At 43.5% G+C, this 19,896-nt stretch overlaps 1 protein-coding gene across 4 annotated transcripts in view; it reads left to right on the forward strand.

Moving 5' to 3' along the window:
* B4GALNT4 (beta-1,4-N-acetyl-galactosaminyltransferase 4) overlaps positions 1–19,896 on the forward strand; it is a 231,899-nt gene that overhangs the window by 203,250 nt on the left and 8,753 nt on the right. For all 4 annotated transcript variants that reach the window (XM_058156264.1, XM_058156256.1, XM_058156272.1 and 1 more), the window contains exons 10-17: positions 6,356–6,499; positions 7,515–7,624; positions 8,174–8,274; positions 11,834–11,916; positions 14,107–15,370; positions 15,658–15,971; positions 17,388–17,541; positions 19,792–19,864. In XM_058156264.1, coding sequence (XP_058012247.1) covers positions 6,356–6,499; positions 7,515–7,624; positions 8,174–8,274; positions 11,834–11,916; positions 14,107–15,370; positions 15,658–15,971; positions 17,388–17,541; positions 19,792–19,864 — 2,243 coding nt within the window. The remainder of the gene's footprint in view (positions 1–6,355; positions 6,500–7,514; positions 7,625–8,173; positions 8,275–11,833; positions 11,917–14,106; positions 15,371–15,657; positions 15,972–17,387; positions 17,542–19,791; positions 19,865–19,896) is intronic.

Here is a 19,896-nt window from a genome sequence, read left to right on the forward strand (position 1 = left end):
TCCAGGAAGGGACTGGCGGATTAGGCGAACCTGATAAAAAGCTCTCCCGGAGACGGTCGTCAAATGGTCTTCAAAGGACAATCGCCCATCCAGGAGCACGGCCAAGTTGTGCACCCTTTCCATCGTGGCCAATGACTCGCCCCCAACAGACAGCCGCATCTGCAGCTGACTGTACCGGGGTGCTGGCATCCACAGCCACTCCGTCTTGGAGGGATTGAGCTTGAGCCTCTTCCTCCCCATCCAGACCCGTACAGCTTCCAAACACCGGGACAGTACTTCGATAGCTTCGTTGGGGTGGCCTGGGGTGGAAAAGTACAGCTGCGTGTCATCAGTGTACAGTTGGTACCTCACCCCAAAACCACTGATGATCTCGCCCAGCGGCTTCATATAGATGTTGAACAGGAGGGGCGAGAGAATCGATCCCTGCGGCACCCCACACATGAGGCACCTCGGAGTCGATCTCTGCCCCCCTGTCAACACCGTCTGCGTCCGGTCAGAGAGGTAGGAGGAGAACCACCGAAAAACGGTGCCTCCCACTCCCAAACCCTCCAACCGGCGCAGCAGGATACCATGGTCGATGATATCGTAAGCCGCTGAGAGGTCTAATAGGACCAGGGCAGAGGAGTAACCCTTATCCCTGGCCCTCCAGAGATGATGATGATGATGATGATGATAATAATAATAACAATAATAATAATAATAATAATAATAATAATAATAATTATTATTATTATTATTATTATTATTATTATTATTATTTAATTTTTATACCGCCCTTCTCTCGAAGGACTCAGGGCGGTGAACAGGCAGATAAAATAATAATACAATACATTACAATAAAAACACTATTTAAAAAACTTATTCAATAAAGCCTAAATTTAAAATACAATACAAAATATAAAATAAACCCCAATAAAATCCATGTTTAAAAAACCCTATTAGGCCAGTCCTGCTCAAAAGAATAGATATGTTTTAAGCTCGCGGCGAAAGGTCCGGAGGTCAGGAAGTTGTCGAAGTCCTGGGGGAAGCTCATTCCAGAGGGTAGGTGCCCCCACAGAGAAGGCTCTCCCCCTGGGGGTCGCCAGCCTACACTGTTTGGCTGACGGCACCTTGAGAAGGCCCTCTCTATGGGAGCGTACCGGCCGGTGGGAGGCATGTGGTAACAGAAGGCGGTCCCGAAGATATCCTGGTCCTATGCCATGGAGCGCTTTAAAGATGGTAACCAACACCTTGAAGTGCACTCGGAAAACCACAGGTAGCCAGTGCAGCCTGCGCAGGATCGGTGTTATATGGGAGCCATGAGGGGCTCCCTCTATCACCCTCGCGTCTGCATTCTGAACTAACTGAAGTCTCCGGGTGCACCTCAAGGGGAGCCCTATGTAGAGAGCGTTATAGTAGTCCAGGCGAGAAGTGACGAGGGCGTGAGTGACCGTGCATAAAGCATCCCGGTCTAGAAAGGGGCGCAACTGGCGGACCAGGCAAACCTGGTAAAAAGCTCATCCACCAACGCGACCAAAGCTGTCTCAGTACTGTATCCGGGCCGGAAGCCGGACTGGAACGGGTCTAAATAGACAGTTTCATCCAGGTACTGGGGTAATTGACGTGCCACCGCACTCTCTACAACCTTCACCGTAAAACGAAGGTTGGAGACTGGACAGTAATTTCCTAAAACAGCTGGGTCCAGGGAAGGCTTCTTGAGAAGAGATCTCACCACCGCCTCTTTCAAGGCAGCGGGAAAGACCCCCTCCCGCAAAGAAGCATTTGTAATTCCCCGGAGCCAGCCTTGTGTCACCTCCTGCGTGGCCAGCACCAACCAGGAGGGGCACGGGTCCAGTAAACATATGGTGACATTCAACCTTCCCAGCAACCTGTCCATGTCCTCAGGAGTCACAGGGTCAAAACTATCCCAAACAGTCTCAACAAGACGGGTCGCGAAACTCTCGCCTGGATCTACCCAATTTTGGTCCAATCCATCCCGAAGCTGAACGATTTTATCGTATAGATAACCATTAAACTCCTCGGCACGCCCTTGTAATGGGTCCTCCTGCCCCCCCTGTTGAAGGAGAGAGCGAGTCACCCGAAACAGGGCGGCCGGGCGGTTATCTGCTGACGTATTGAGGGAGGAAATGTAAGAACGCTTCGCATCCCTTAATGCCACTAGGTAGGTCCTACTATAGGACCTAACTAGTGTCCAGTCAGCCTCAGAATGGCTGGATCTCCAGGCACTCTCTAGGCGTCTTCTCCGGCGTTTCATTTCCCTCAGCTCCTCGGAGAACCAAGGAGCTGGTTGAGACCTGCGCCGGGTCAGAGGCCGCAAAGGCACGACACGGTCCAAAGCTCCAGCCGTGGCCTGTTCCCAGGCCGCGACTAGTTCTTCAGTTGTGCCGCGAGCCAGATTCTCGGGAAACGGCCCAAGCTCCATCAGGAACCTCTCTGGGTCCATCAGGCTCCTGGGACGGAACCAACGCATTGGTTCCGTCTCCCTGCAGTGGTGAGTAGCGGTCTGAAAGTCCAGGCGAGAAGTGACGAGGGCGTGAGTGACCGTGCATAAGGCATCCCGGTCTAGAAAGGGGCGCAACTGGCGGACCAGGCGAACCTGGTAAAAAGCTCATCCACCAACGCGACCAAAGCCGTCTCAGTACTGTATCCGGGCCGGAAGCCGGACTGGAACGGGTCTAGATAGACAGTTTCATCCAGGTACTGGGGTAATTGACGTGCCACCGCACTCTCTACAACCTTCACCGTAAAACGAAGGTTGGAGACTGGACAGTAATTTCCTAAAACAGCTGGGTCCAGGGAAGGCTTCTTGAGAAGAGATCTCACCACCGCCTCTTTCAAGGCAGCGGGAAAGACCCCCTCCCACAAAGAAGCATTTGTAATTCCCCGGAGCCAGCCTTGTGTCACCTCCTGCATGGCCAGCACCAACCAGGAGGGGCACGGGTCCAGTAAACATGTGGTGGCATTCAACCTTCCCAGCAACCTGTCCATGTCCTCAGGAGTCACAGGGTCAAAACTATCCCAAACAGTCTCAACAAGACGGGTCGCGAAACTCTCGCCTGGATCTACCCAATTTTGGTCCAATCCATCCCGAAGCTGAACGATTTTATCGTATAGATAACCATTAAACTCCTCGGCACGCCCTTGTAATGGGTCCTCCCGCCCCCCCTGTTGAAGGAGAGAGCGAGTCACCCGAAACAGGGCGGCCGGGCGGTTATCTGCTGACGCATTGAGGGAGGAAATGTAAGAATGCTTCGCATCCCTTAATGCCACTAGGTAGGTCCTACTATAGGACCTAACTAGTGTCCGGTCAGCCTCAGAATGGCTGGATCTCCAGGCACTCTCTAGGCGTCTTCTCCGGCGTTTCATCTCCCTCAGCTCCTCGGAGAACCAAGGAGCTGGTTGAGACCTGCACCGGGTCAGAGGCCGCAAAGGCACAACACGGTCCAAAGCTCCAGCCGCGGCCTGTTCGCAGGCCGCGACTAGTTCTTCAGTTGTGCCGCGGGCCAGATTCTTGGATAACGGCCCAAGCTCCGTCAGGAACCTCTCTGGGTCCATCAGGTGCCTGGGACGGAACCAACGCATTGTTTCCGTCTCCCTGCAGTGGTGAGTAGCGGTCCAAAAGTCCAGACGAAGAAGAGAATGATCCGACCATGACAAAGGCTCGATAACTAAATCGTTTAAAATCAGATCATTCAACCACTGGCCAGAGACAAAAATCAGATCTACAGTGCCTCCCCCGATGTGGGTAGGGCCGTCCACTAATTGAATCAGGTCCATGGCCGTCATGGAAGCCATGAACTCCCGAGACGTCGAGGATGCCACACCAGTTGATGGCAAGTTGAAATCCCCCATGACCAACAGTCTAGGGGTTTCAACTGCCAACCCGGCCAGCAACTCCAACAGCTCGGGCAGGGGTGTTGTCACGCAGCAAGGAGCCAGGTACGTGATCAACAAGCCCACCTGAGTCCTACGACCCCACTTCACATAGAGGGATTCACAACCAGCTATCTGAGGCACAGTGGTCTCCCTTGGTTCCAGGCTTTCCTTAATAATAACCGCCCCCCCTACCTTGGGCCCTCGGCTGATGGAATGCTCGGAAACCTGGTGGGCACATCTCCACTAGGGGAACCCCCCCTTCCGTGCCCAACCAGGTCTCCGTAATGCCCATAACATCCGTGGTCCCCTTCTGAATTAGATCTGAGATCAGGGGGGCTTTGTTAACCATGGACCTTGCATTACATAACATCAGCTGGAGGCCCAAGTCCCGAGTACTCTGGCCATCCGGGGAACGGGAAAAAGCAGGGGGGCCGGAGCACGCGATCGCTCTTAATCAGCGAGGGCATACTCCCAAAACCTGATTTGCCCCCCCTTCCGCCATATCTGCCTCTCCCACTTACCGTATCAATAGCACAACCCTGATAAACTGGAACGAAACCCTCCCCCACCACCCTCAGACCTGACTTAACGCTGCGAACGCACATTGGACTTGGCTCCCTCCCCGAAGGGTTTCCCCACCACCACCCATGCTTCCCCACCCCCCCCAATCCAAACCCGTCAATTTTCACCCTCCCCTTAAAATTCCCATTAAAACTCCCCTTAAAAAATCGATTAAAACAATTAATTAAAAATCCCCTAAGTCTCCTATTTTTGGCATGCCACCTCTCGGGGTTCCAAAACCCGTCCTCAAGATGGGCCCTCAATAATGTGGGGGGCCAAACCCGCGAGAGAGGGGAATCTCGCAGGGCAAGAAGGTCTTATAAAGATGGACACTTCTCTAAAACAGGTGTTGAGATGCAGAATAAATTGTCATTTGTTTTAGAAAGACACAAGTTATGGACAGCTGGAAAAAACATTATAAATAAATTGGGACTATTGGAAGAGAGTACAGCAGATAAATCCTGACTGAATCTCAGCCAGTCTTTAGACACCCAAATAATAGCCCATTCAAAATACATCCTCTAGTAGTGCAGGTCTATAACAGTTCCCTTCCCCTTGTGAGCCTTCTAAAAATAATGACAGTGCTCACCATTAAACATACTCAAGATAAAGGAGTCGCTTTTTCTAGCAAATACTTCCCACCTAGGTAACAGCCAACCTTGAAGGGGATGTACAGTCATATTTTTAAAGTCTGAGTTGGTAAAAAGGCTTAATAAAAAATAGAAATACCACATAAAAAGTGAAAACTACTTATACCTTGATAGAATATAGGCTAGCTTTGCGTAATTTTGATGAATTCCCTGTAGTTCTAAAAGCCTTACCTCAAGTAAAAACTCAAGTGAGATTGGAAGGAATGAGGTCCCTTTAAAACAACCAGTTGTGTTTGGAAGTGAGCCTTTGCTAGGAAAACAAATGGGCATCAGTCACAAGCCCTATCTAAACCCCAGGGGCAACAGAAAATAAAAATGTGTCATATCCCTAAATCTAAATTAAAAAAATTCAAGGAGAGTACAGCAAGGTAAACAAACAAACAACAAACAAAACCATGAATAGCAAAAGGCTACAATTTTTCATAAGAATATCAAAAAGCAGAGAACAAAGAACTGATAAACTATAAAGGAGGCAAGCAGGCAGTAACAAAAATGGCAGGGTTTTAAGGTGAAAATAGGAACCAAGTTCTGCAACAAAGTCATCAGATTTAGTAGCATAAATTTACGAAGAAAGTAGTGACACGTTCATCAAAAAGTATGCTGCAGTGTAAATCAAGCCTTTGGTCTAAAAATTTCTAATAAAAATGAGCCGTGGTGGCGCAGTGGCTGGAGTGCAGTACTGCAGGCTACTTCTGCTGACTGCTGATTGCCAACAGTTTGGCAGTTCAAGTCCCACCAGCTCAAGGTTGACTCAGCCTTCCATCCTTCTGAGGTGGGTAAAATGAGGAGCCAAATTGTTGGGGGCAACATGTTGATTCTGTAAACTGCTTAGAGAGGGCTGTAAAGCGGTATATAAGTCTAAGCGCTATTGCTATTGCTAAATGATACATTGAACATATTGTGTGTGCATTTGTGCACACACACAAACACACAAGTGCACAGGCATGCAAACCATTTGAGCTCTAGAAAATTCACAGCTTCTCGGAATTGCAATGCCCCCCCCAAAAAAATGACATTAATAAGAACATGATAACTGGGTAAGGAAGATAAACCACTAATTATTACTAGTAGTGGGTAGGTTGGTTGCAGCTAATAGGCTCTGTGAAAATGCTAGGAATCTGTTCCAAGAAGCCTCTTGCTCAATGTTTATTTCTAATAAATGTGAGATGTGGATTACCCCTTGCTGTGCAAATATCCAAGGATATGTAAGTTTTAATACCACCAGTCATACCCCCTTTTTTCTTGCCCCTCTCTTCCGCTGCCCTCAGATGAATCCAGCCTGAAAATGAATGAGGTAGACCATGTGCCTCAGTCTCTTGCTAGCCACGCTGACAGCTACCTCTGGAGTGCACAAAAGAATGAACATGGAGCTGATATGCTGAAGCCTGACCCTCGAGATATTTTCTTCCTCAGTAAGTGGGAGAGAAGAAACAATTTGACTAAAAGAAACACAGTTGGAGACTAGGAAACGGTATTGTGCTCTGAAGTACGATAAAAGCTTGGCGCTTGGGGATTAAGCTAAGTAAATATCTGTGTGAGCAGCCAAGTGTTAAACAGGCATTCATAAAAGGTGTTTATGTATGGGAAATTGACCAGCTTTCTGTGTTACTATCTTGAGAACTTTGGAAAGGGCAAGATAAATGTCTCCAACCTATTGTTCACCAGGAATATTGGGGTACTTCAGCATGGGAATAATGAAAGCTAGTCCTATATTGTTTATAACGCGGCAGGGTAGGTATCTCACTTTATGCTGGAAGGAAGGATGCTCCTAAGAAAGTGCTTCTCCACAGAAAGCAAAATTCCTCCTCATAAAGTGCCCAGAAGATGAATATCTGGCACTTAACTGAACCAATTAAGTGTGAATGTCATAAACGAAGACAAATCAAGACAAGAAGATCACAATTTGCAGTGAATAGTCAGTTATGTTGAGTTCGTGTAGACCCAGTGGTGAAATCTGAACCAATTTATTAGTGGTTTGCTGGCTGTGCATGCGCACTGCACGCCAAATGCACACTGTGTGCATGCACAGCGCAAACCATGCACCAAATGTGAGGTGTGTGTGCACACAGTGCACATCAAAAGGAGGCATGGGTAAGTAGAACAGCACGCAGAGGGGTGATCAGCTGTGGCATGCAATTTTTTTTTTTACTTTTAAAAGCATTTTTTTACAACCTATTCCTACCATTCGGGCGGGAAAAGCAAGCGAGCTGGAAAGAAGCGGCAAGCGGGTGACCAGGAGACTGGCGATTGGGCGGGCATGCGGGTGGCAGGGATTTTTGCTACTGGTTCTCCGAACCACCCGCCACCATCACTACCTGATTGGCTGATCCAGTCTGAACTGGAAGCATTTCACCCCTGTGTAGACCCTGGAACATCATGTGGTCTAGAAAGGTCTCATTTCTTCTTTCTTAATTGCCTTTATATCAGCTCCCCAGATTGAGCCGTCCCATGTGGAGAATGTGCTGGTCCCCTGTGCCTACAGCCCCACATATGTGGTGAAGGACTTTCCCATTGCCCGCTATCAGGGCCTGCAATTTGTAAGTGTCTGATGAGCTTTGTTACCATTTTTCCCCTGCCCACAACTCTTGTCCTTTTGTTATTTCTTGTTAATATGCAAAATAACAGCATCAACAGTGATCAGAAAGTTTTAATGGGAACTGCATTAACATTATTAAACCAGAAAAGAGAGGAAAGATGAATCTAGGAAGAGAGAATTGGGAAAGGATAGAGAAGAGAAAGGGAAGGTAATTGCTTCCTGAATACTGAAACCATATTTAATGTCTTTTAATAAATTCCTATGTTTCTTTAGCCACAATATCCTGGAGTGGAAGTTTGTTTCTCTATCAAAGAAAATAAAAGCTAGATTTAAAATCCATCACAACACAGATATTGAGATGCAGACCTTAACAGGTTTTCTCACCCTAGTTAAGGAGATTTATGGTCCTGTGTAATAACTGTGTTTTAGGATTTGCTTTTTCCTGGTGATATAGTCCACACATCTGTTCTTCTTTTTCCTTAGTCTCTGTTGAAATTGGAATGATAGACATCTTATTGTGACTTTTCTTACCAGTTTTCCCCTTCTACAGGTCTACCTCTCTTTTGTTTATCCTAATGATTTCACCCGGCTTACACACATGGAATCAGAGAACAAATGCTTCTACAGAGAATCTCCAATGTACCTAGAGAAGTAAGTATGAAGAAGAGTCATTACAAAGCAGCTCTGAAAGAAGTGATTGAAATGTGGAAAGTCTATTGGTGAAAGAAAGTATGTTATCTGAAGGTTCATCCACACAACCTGTTCACAACAATGACAATATGACCCACTTTCTGTTTGTTAAGGACTTTGCAACGGAGGTTCATCTAGTTAGTAGGTAGTCTACTACTGAGGCATGTTGCAGCTGGGTCCAAAGTATTTTGACATGAAAGAAATATTTTTCTAGAAGATCTCTCTTTTGGACAATAGCAGTAGCACTTGTTTACTGCTCCATATTGCTTTTCAGCACTCTCTGGGCGGTTTACAGAGTCAGCATATTGCCCCCAACAATCCGGGTCCTCATTTTACTGACCTCAGAAGGGTGAAAGGCTGAGTCAACATTGAGCCAGTCAAGATTGAACTCCTGGCTGTGGGCAGAGTTAGCCTACAGTACTGCATTCTAACCACTGCACCATCATGGCTCTTTGGCCTATGGGGGAAGAAGCTTGAGGTGAGATGATCAAAGGTACAAATCTGCTCAGCTGCAATTGGTCTGTGATGGGACCACCCTCTTTTGTTCAATCCCTGGGCCTGACTCTTGTGTCTGTGGTACTATGTTGACTCTGTGGGAGACTAAAATTATCACACTTTCACAGGGACATCCTCTCTCTTCATCCCCACTTTAAGTATTGGTGACTGGTGGACCTAGAGATCATGAAGCCTTCTTCATGACTAGCCTTCTCTGCCTCAACAAGTGTAATAGAAACAGAAAATGGTGCTTCTGTGGCCCATCTGATGAGGTATTCCCTTCCCAGTGCCCAGTGCTTTCTGGGAATGCCCTCAGTCACTCTCTTCCCAGAATTATTATTTCTTTAAAAAAAAAAAGTTACTTGCAAATTGCAATTTGGAACAGACAGGACTTCAACTTATAGTTATAATTTTTTCCTCTTCTAGTATTTTGGATATTCAAAACTGTGTACGTGAGCTGTGATGTGATGCATGAATCAGTAAAGTGTTGAAGGTGGTGGACCTTGCTGAGATGGCTAAACTGAATTGTTTGATTAGAGAAAAGGCAATGACTATATTTATTGCTGCATGGCAAAGCCTTATAGACGTCTTGCATGAAAACAGGAAAAAAAATGAACTTGTGATTTATGGTTTTGATGAGGAGACTGAATAAATTGTAAAAAGAAAAGAATTGTGTTATAAACGTAGAATAAGGGATAAATTTATAATTGTACTTATAGCTGATCTAAAGAAGATTGGAAACTACTTTGTATCTTATTTCTTTCCTATTTTTCTTTTACTTTTTTCTTTCTTGAATTTTTAGAGTTCTCTTTGATTTATTTCTTCACTTTTCATTAATTTGTATTAGTTTTTATTTTTTTAAAAATATCCTTAATAAAATTAAACAAAAAAATTGAATTATAAAGGATCTCCAGCTGTTTAACAATGCACCACTGTAGCTATATCTCAGTTACAGAAATCTGGATTATAGCTAGGTGGCTAAGGAAGAGAGCCTTTTTTCCCCCTTTTTTGCTACTATCTAGTAGTTGAAAATAGATCTGAAATAAAACTGGAGAAATTATATGGATGTGCTTGAGCAGAGCATCTCATAGCTGAACACTTCTCTGAGACACACTAGAAACAGTTTAACTCTCCAAAAATACTTATTCAGCGGCTTCACCTGAGTGGCACAATTCCACACAACCATCACATTGCAGTTAGAACAAGAAATTCGTAATTGCCATTTAGTTATTGTTAGATCAACTACCCTTTGGGAAAAGAATTTAAGAAACGATTGAACAGATCATCCAGACAATATATCACTACCCAGGTGCACATTTTTCACAGCATTTGGTAATGGCCTTTCCTATCGTTAGTGACATTTGAATTTAACCAAGGAACGGTGCCAGTCCCCGCTCTCATATTGCCACTGGAGAAGTTGCACATAAAGCAGCACAGCATGGCCTCACATTGGATGGTCCTTAGGAGCAGCACAATTTATGCTGACATGATTTCCCAGCTTTGGGGCAGGAGGAGAGCACAGCAAAACAACTCTGTGGACATATTTGAAATATAAAATAAGAATGCAAAAGATATTTGACCTTTGGGCTTAGAGTACATATAATGATAGAAAGGCTAGAGGACAAATACTGTTGATCCATTCTCTTACGATTTGCCTCTCTTTCCCTTCCCAAATATCCCAATTTATCTTAGCCATTTATTTTTTTTTACATTTATATCCCGCCCTTCTCCGAAGACTCAGGGCGGCTTACAGTGTATAAGGCAATAGTCTCATTCTATTTGTATATTTACAAAGTCAACTTATTGCCCCCCCAACAATCTGGGTCCTCATTTTACCTACCTTATAAAGGATGGAAGGCTGAGTCAACCTTGGGCCGGGCTTGAACCTGCAGTAATTGCAGGCTATTGTGTTCTAATAACAGGCTCCTTACAGCCTGAGCTATTCCGGCCCTATATTTGCATGGCCATCCATAAAATAGAAATAGAAATATGGTAGGAGTAGGAGTAGAGAAGAGAGGAGAGGAGAGGAGAGGAGACAAGACGAGACGAGTTGGAAGGGACCTTGGAGGTCTTCAAGTCCAACCCCCTGCTTAGGCAGGAAAACCTATACCTTTTCAGACAACTGTGAATCTTTTCAGACAACTGTGAATTAGACAACTGTCTAATCTCTTCTTTAAAACTTCCAGTGTTGGAAGATTCACAATTTTTGGAGGCAAGTTGTCCCCACTTAATCATGATGCCCTGTAGAAGATGTCCCCAACCCTACTCTGTCGTTTTAAAAACTGATGGATGAGAAGCAACTCCATGACATGTTACATGTGCTGACGAGTCCCACTTCTTGACTATCAACAACTGCAGGGAGGAGCCTTTACATGAGTCACACATGAGCTGTGATTTTAATCTCTTCAGGTTCCAGCTTGTGAAGAATTTTCTGCATTTATGGTTATATGCCAAGAAGGCCCTTTCAGCAGACATTTGAAGGACAGGTGTGAACCCCATGGAGAAGGCTTAGTGAGGATTGAGGGCCCTTGACATACCTCAGCATGACACTCTCCTGATTCTTGAGCCAGTTTTAATTACAACCGAGTCATGTACAGCAAGTACATATTTCTGTGACTTAGATATTATGAGTGCTCTCTGATATCAGCATTGAGATGGGGTCTTACCTTACCCATGCTTTGCTCCTTACTAATATATTTCACCAACATGCATTGTGTTCTTTTCTACCTAAGTATTCAGAAACTACCTAAGTTTCAACAACTGTCTCTGTCCTTCAGTACTGTGGTACATCCAGGTGAGTACATGTGTGTAGCTGACTACTCCAGACATCTGGTGAAGCAAGCTGTGACTCACAAAAACCTACACTTGCAATATTTATAAGTCTTTAAAATGCCCTTCTAGAATCTGTGAAAAATAGGATAAGGTAGGCCAAGACCCTTAGCTATATTTGAGCAAGACAAATCGTATGTGGGTTTGTGTATGTACACACACACGGTGTCTAAAACATTATTCTTTTTACCTCCAGATTTGGCTTTTCTAAGTACATGAAAATGGATGAAGAGGAGGAAGATCTACACCAGAGAGCCTTCCTCTTCCTCAATCCTGATAGTGAGTATTCCCAGGATCCAACTTCTTCCAGCCAATCAGAGACTATTTTTTAGTTTTAACCTATTTTATAAGCAGCTATTGAATCCTTGGCTGTCAGCAGTATTATAATAATACCATCCACTTGCAGGACTTGCAGTAATATTTTTGTATTATCCACTTGCAGAGCTTAAATTTCCATCTGTGACAGGTTGTGTTTTGGGGTGATTTCTGAATGCATTTACACAATCACTTCCTTTTTAGATAGCATTGACAGCTCTGCTCCTGTAACAGAAAGCTAATTTGAAAATCAGTTCTTCTTTATATATAAAACGAACATATTGGTTTTGTGCACATCCTGCTGGCTATACACGAGCAGATTCTCAAGAGGCCTTATTAAAGGCATACAGTACTGCCTATGCACAGAAGTATTTGATTTTGGCCATATTCTGCAGGGAACATCCTGTACAAGTAGTCTTGAACCTCATTTTAATGGCAGTTTGAAGTTATAACAACTCAGAAAATGAGACTTGCAACCTGTCCTCAGTTATGATTTGTCACACTACACCAGTGGTCACGTGATCGCAATTTGGGCGCTCAGCACCTGGTTCGCATTTACAACTGTTGCAGCATCTTGCAGTCACGTGACCATGATTTGTGTAAACCAAACAGGAAATATGGTGAGAATGAACTGATTCATTCATTCATTACGTATCTTATGATTCTTAGCAAATGTATCTTTTCTTTTTTGTACACCGAGAGCATATGCACCAAGACAGATTCCTTGTGTGTCCAATCACACTTGGCCAATAAAAAATTCTATTCTATTCTATTCTATTCTATTCTATTCTATTCTATTCTATGGCTACATAAACAAAATCTTGCAAGTCTGAAGAAACAAAACTTTGGCCGTCCACTTTTAACTGCTTGATCCATTAGGGTAGATTTTTCCTAAGTTTGTTTAGGAAAGGCAACTCCTTTCCTAGTTTGATTCTGTCCTATGCAGCATCTCCTCTTATCTTTCCCCAGGATCATTCATATATTCAATTACATCTAAGACCTTTCCAGTTGGCTTGGGATGAGCAAAATAAATTGTGGAAGCCAGATTCATTTAACAGCCACATGATTTGCTTAACATTAAATCATTCGCTTAGTGATTCCTGTAAAAACTGGTTGCATAATCACGTCAAATGGTGTAATGACTCGCTTAATGGCCACATCACTTAGCCATTAAAATTATAGTCCCAATTACCATCATAAATCAAGAACTCCCTGAACCTTCAGCAACTCACTGGGCTCTTCCCTGTATCTTTGTGACATTGGATTTCTAAAAGCCATCCCAAACAAGGAAGTAATTTTTGCAGTATAGACACTGTTAATCCTGAGAATAATATTTTGCTTGCCTTAAAATGGAATCAATACTTTTCCTAACCTAAATCTGGTTTGCAGTAGCAAGAATATTACACATTCAGCCTCTGCAAAATGTAGCCTTGATTTTTCTAAAAAAAAAGAAAGAGAGAGAGAGACCTTGTTAATTATATGGGGAGAAAAAATATCTTAAATGTTTCTGGTTGGAAACTTGCCAAGGTTTGTCACTCAAATTCCTAGTTCTGTCCCCAAAATATAAAAACTCTGCATTTAAAACAAATAATGGGAATCTACATAGTATGTATTTTTTATTTTGTGCACAGTAATTTTGTACATTTATTTTTTGACCCAAAATAATTTGTTAGCCAGAATAGACTAGAAGCAGAGAAGAACAACAGTACAGGTAAATGAAGATCATAAGGCCATTGTTTTTCATTATTTCATCAAGTATCTTATTTAGAACAGGGAGGGACAACTTGTTTCTTACACACCCCCAGATGTTGTTATACTGCCTTATTCATCATCCCTCACCATTAGCCATTCTGTCTAGGATTCATGGAAATTGAATTTAAAAAAAAGTCATCCCTGCCTTACAATCAGAACAATGGAGGTCACTGAGTTTAAGAATTAGGAATATTATGGGCTGTTTTCCAATGGCCTATGATTATTCTAAATGTTTGCTGCTTTCTACCTCCCCAGTCTCTTCTCAGTCTCCTCTTATAGGCTCTGTTGACTCAAAACGTTGTTCTTTATCTCATTGTCTGCCACAACCTCCCTACCCATAAGTCATCTACCAATCACAGATACCATTCCAAGGTTTGACCTACTTTGTGAATAATTTCCTAGATTTCCTTGACGAGGAGGAAGAAGGTGCTGATAGTCCTGAGCCTACTGACCCTTTTCCTGATGTCAAGAGCCCCAGTGTGTTGGATGCCCATGTGTTCACTGGAATGAAGAGAAAAGATAGGCCCGTAGCCACAAAAGATTATGGGAATAATGTGGACTATAACAGCTTTCTTCAGAAGCAAGAGAAGTTTAATGAAGAAGGAGACTTCACAAAGCAGCCTGTCTCTGTAGGCCCAAGCAGTGAACCTAGCCTGAGTCCTCAGACTCCATCTAAGGGCTTCCAGGCTTCTGAGAATGCAGCACTCTTTGGAGAACATGTCATCGTCCATGGCCGGTCTCTCAGCTGGGCACAAGATGTGGAGAAGGGAAGGAATGAAGGTGATCAGGGACTACTGTCATCTTCAAAAAAAGGCAGCTCTTTCAGCCTCCAGCCACACCTTTCTGTGCCCTTCTTTGCTGGAAAGACCAAGCAGCAGAGTCCTAAGGAGGAGAAGCAATCCAAGAAAGAGACAAACAAACCTCCTGAGAAAGTATATGTGACCAGGTTGCAGCCCAGTAAGAAGAAGGCCCCATTACAGAAGGATGTTTTCCCTGGAGTCTTCCTCTATCCTAGGTCTCCAAGGAAGGTGCGATGGAATTCCAGGATCCCTGCTCCCTCCAACAAACTTCATTCTCCCTCTGCCCATAGAACATCTTCGCTTGTTGGTAATACCACCAAGGAAACAGATCTTTCTAAAAGGAAAGGCCTACAAGTCAGCCGGAAATGGGAACAATTTTATGGTAGGCAACCTTTCAAAGGCAGTATTAAGCGGCAGATGCGTCCAAGTGCCTCAATCTTGCCTGCAGTAGGGCTGTTCAGCAAAGAAAACTTTGAAGTCACCACTCCAGCAAGGACTATGTTAGATTTCAATTCTTCAGAGGTAATGCTGTCTGAAGGTGTGCAAGTGACATCTTTCCTACAGATGTCAGAAATGACAGAATCTCAACAAAAGGGGCTTGAACGCCCTGAGAAGACCCAGGAGGAAGAAGTAGAAGAGGAAGTGTCTGATTATAGCTATGAAAACTCTGAGATACAGCAGAGCTGGCTAGAGGATTCCATCAATTGGCAAAGGACGTTTAGTGTCAGCCCTGTTGACTTTGAATTGCTCCGTTCAGACTGGAATGATCTGAGGTGCAACGTTTCGGGAAATTTGCAGCTGAGTGAGAGCGAGGTGGTGGATGTGGTGGCTCAGTATATGGAGAAACTCAATGAGAAGAATGGCGGGTAAGAATGGAAGAGAATTATGTGAAGGGAGGCATTATCACAAGAATAGATACGGGTGGTGTGAGGTTCCCCTTCACCCTTCCATTCCACAATTAGGTGTACTACTCTAGGAGAAATTGTTACATTTGTGTATTTGTAGGATGTGTGTGTTCTCCCCAGGATCTTGTCAGAATAAAGGAGATAAAGCAATGCTAAATCAATCAACTGATGCAAGATAGTTTCTTGAAGGACAATATTTGATGTGGCCCAAAATTCCATATGACAGCTTTCTGTCCTTCCACCCGCAGCATCTACACCCTCTTGCGAATCATTAATGTTGAGAAGCGGCGAGACACAGCCCGAGGCAACCGCTATCTGATGGAGTTAGAGCTGATGGAAAGGGGCCAGAGAACAGTCCGGCTCTCAGAATACATCTATGTCCTGCTCCACCAGGGCAAGTCAGAGGACAGCACTGAAGTCAACCCTGAAGGGCCTGCAACTGTGTCCACTCAATCTCAACCACCACCTAGTGCCTGGAGTCTTCTGTATGGAAAACCCATCCTCTGCCGACCTTTGCGGCTCAGCTGGAGGCATGATGTTATGGTACATTTTGTCGTCCCAGGTAAGCAATCGCCGTCTGTATCCCAGGGTTGAAAGCTTTTCTGCATTTCTGCTTTTCCCAGCAGAAATGGCATGACGTATGAGGCAGAGGGCAAAACAAAACCGGAGACAACTATAGTTGGGTTAGGGTTGAAAGTAGTTTGGAAAAGAAATTTCTCTTGGAATTCACAAATATTCTTTTTATCCTATTACTTCTGGAAAAGTGGGTTTTTCAGGGTTGTTGTTTTTTATCAATATATTAACTATAGAATTTGCTTAATAGGAAAAGATTTGGGATGAATATATTTAGCATGGATATATTTAGCATTCCTTTTTCATATGGTCTTCAGGTTTTTTTGTGTTTTTTTTTAAAGTCAGGCAATAGAAAGATCCATGCTTACGATTTTTGGCCAGAGTTGAATTTGCTTCTACCTCCTTATTGTTCCTTTGGGATCTTCTTGACATGAAATGAGAGAAATTATGGGAGGAAAGTCTGTCTTTGCTCCACTTGGGAAGGAAATGAGAGAAGGGTAAAATGACTAAGATCTGTCCCTCCCACGCTAAACTCTGTACACCATAAAAGGAAAGTAAGCAAATAAAGAATACTGTGTCCCAGATCTTAAACTATGTGTTTTTGTTTGTATTGATAAATCCCATATTCTATAACGAGGTTACAGAAGGAGCAAAGATGTACTGATCAATAGGTGATAAAGGAAATTATTTCCGTTCTTAGCTATATTGGCATCTCTTCACTGTATACTGTATTTTTCAGAGAATAAGACGCACTGGAGTATAAGACGCACCTTAGTTTTTGGGGAGGAAAATAAGAAAAAAAGCTGATTAGCAGGTGGATTGGCCTCTCGGAATACCCTCAATCAGCTGTTCCCAGAGGTGAATTTTAGCAACAGGTTTCTTGGTTGTGAGCTCTGTGCCATGCTTTTTTTTTCTTTGCTTTTTTTTCTGCCTTTGAAACTTCTGAAATTCCATTTCAGAAAAAAAAAATTCTGCCTCTGAAAAAAGCCTCTGAAGCTCTGTTTGGGGCTTCTCTTCTGAAGTTTTGTTTCTGATGCTTTTTTCAGCATCTGAAACCTCTGTTTGAGAAGCTGTGCATGGCTACATTCGGAGTATAAGACGCACCCAGATGTTTACCCTCTTTTGGGGGGGAAAAGGTGCGTCTTATACTCCGAAAAATATGGTAATTCTTTCGTTCTGCCATTAGAATAATGTAATGCTCAAATACTGAATTTCTGTGGGCTAGAAACCTCTGAAGTCTTTTGAAGTCATGATTGAAACCTATGCTGAGAATTGTCCCTATGCTCTTACTATTGTGTGTCCATAAGGATAATTGAAGCCTTTCGTTAGGGGAATGTTTCCCCGTGAACAACTCTATGGAGTTTTTTGTGTTAAAATGACAGAAATCCCTGTTCATATCTTGCAGTGAAGAACCAAGCACGCTGGGTACAGCAGTTCATCTCAGATATGGCCAGCCTATTTCTGAACACCAAGGATGCCAACTTCAATATCATATTGGTGGATTTTGATAGTGATGACATGAATGTGGAGAAAGCACTTCAAGAGGCTCACCTGCCCAGGTGCTGAACTATTTCCTCTGATGGTTCTCCCTAAGTCCTCATGGCTAAATCTTAAAACTCCCAAACCTCTTTTAATGACTGCAAATGTTGCCCTTTTCTGTGCAACATATGGTAGGTTCAGTTAACCACTAGGGAGATGGAAAGCTGTTTTCATAAAATCTGCTCAATTTCCTCTCTAAACTTGCCACTTCATTGCAAACAACCTGTTTTCTTCAGTGTGTAGGGGAGTGAGGCTTCAGTAGCAAAGGATAACAGCACAAATGAACCAGTGCTTGTGCATATAAAAAAGAAATTCCAACAACAGCAGGGCTATACAGAGATCAAAGGTGTGCGTGTGTGTGGTGTCTGTAGTTAATGCCATCACTCTATTAAATCTGTTTGAATAAGTTCCTAGTTTTATTAATTATTTTAAATATCAAGATGATAAATTAATAAGGAGATAGCGTTCTTAGGGCTGCAGATTTTAATCAGTTTTATTGGTAGGTTAAAGGTAAGCCATGAACATATGTACTAGGAAGTGAACTTCATTGAAAACAATGGATGCATGTCTCACCTTTTATTCATTCTTCAGCCAAAAGGACTCCCAAAGCAACTTCCATAAATCCCATTCATTGAAAAGAATAAATAATCAGTGTATCAATAAACAACTAGTTATACTTTGGCTAAATGTTTTTGATATAATTATTCCAAAAGCCAATAGGCAGATATAACTGAAGGAAACCAAATCACTTAAGAACCCAAAAGAGACACCAGATATAAGAAATCAAAGGGCAATCAACTTGAAGTCACCACTATTATATGGAGCATGTCCCAGTGGTGAAATTCAAATGTTTTTACTACCAGTTCTGTGGGCGTGACTTGGTGGGCATGGTGTGACTTGGTGGGCGTGGCAGGGGAAGGATACTGCAAAATCCCCATTCCCTCCCCACTCCTGGGGGAAGGATATTGCAAAATCTCCATTCCCACCCCTTTCTGGGGCCAGCCAGAGGTGGTATTTGCCGGTTCTCCAAACTACTCAAAATTTCTGCTACTGGTTCTCCAGAACCTGCTGGATTTTATCCCTGGCCTGTCCCCAAGATTAATATAGAGTAAGGAAAGAAGAAAGACAGCTATGACTGTGATTTTATAACCCAGCTTGAGCATGCTGAGTCAAGGTTGACTCAGCCTTCCATCCTTCTGAGGTTGGTAAAATGAGGACCCAGATTGTTGGGGGAAATATCAGTGGTGGTATTCAGCTAGTTCAGGAGAACCAGTAGCAGCGGTGGCAGGAGGCTCCACCCACCCACCCGGATGTCATCATGTCCCATTTTTGATGCTCTGCGCATGCATGGAAGGTCCTGCGCATGCTTACATTTGCTAACTGTTAGCAGAGGTAAGTGAATACCATCCCTGGGCAATATGCTGACTCTGTAAACCACTTATAGAGGGCTGTAAAGCACTGTGAAGTGGTATATAAATCTAAGTGCTATTGCTCAAAAGCCCTAGCTGGCAACAAAACAATTAGCCACTCTCCAGTTTGATCTTCTAGGTATGTCCGTTTGAGAGTATGGCAACTTAAGGATCAATCACTTTTAGGTTGTTGTTTTTTTGAAAAAAGAAAAGAGCAGAGAAGAAGCAAGAGGCTCCTTGCCCACCTATTGACAGTCTAAACCTAAAAGGAGGAAAAAGGGAGGGATGAGGAAAGTAATACTAAACAACTGTAATGAAAAGCTAGAAGATCTGAGGGAGTGGTTCTGTGAGTGAGCCCGTGGATATGAACATAGAAGTAATTCCACTGAATTAAATAGGATTTATGCCTTGTTAAGCATGCCGCCTGAATTAATCTGAGAAAGCTTATTCTGAATTCGTGGGCCTGAAAGTTAAAGAACAGCCCCTAATTATCCATTTGTTTTTATGTCTCTTGGCTTCAATTATCGTTCTACAATGAGCAAAAATGTAGATGATGAACTTTCCTTCTGAAAATAACTGAAGAGTTCACGGATTAAAAAGTTACTGGTGAACTGGTGAATGTGAATGTATTTACATTTGGTTGAAAAGTTAAAGAGTTAAAATGCTCAACTTTCTTGCATGTCCTCTTCTTGACTGTCATGTACCCTCCTCCACCGGTCCTAGAATAATCACTTCTTGATTTGTTGCTGCTTCCTTGATACTGGGAAACCTCTGATATTTTGAACCATTTTGCTGAACAGACTCTGCTTCCCGCTGGCTTCTCTCATCTCTTTGTCTTTACTTCTTGCCATTCCTTTACAGGTACCAGTATTTGAAACGTACAGGGAACTTTGAGCGCTCTGCGGGTTTGCAGGCTGGGGTGGACGCCATAGAGGTGAGACCCAAGGAAAAGTGAGTGGGTCTTCC

This window comes from Ahaetulla prasina, chromosome 1 (genome assembly GCF_028640845.1).
Source record: "Ahaetulla prasina isolate Xishuangbanna chromosome 1, ASM2864084v1, whole genome shotgun sequence".
NCBI classification, from domain to species: Eukaryota; Metazoa; Chordata; class Lepidosauria; order Squamata; family Colubridae; genus Ahaetulla; species Ahaetulla prasina.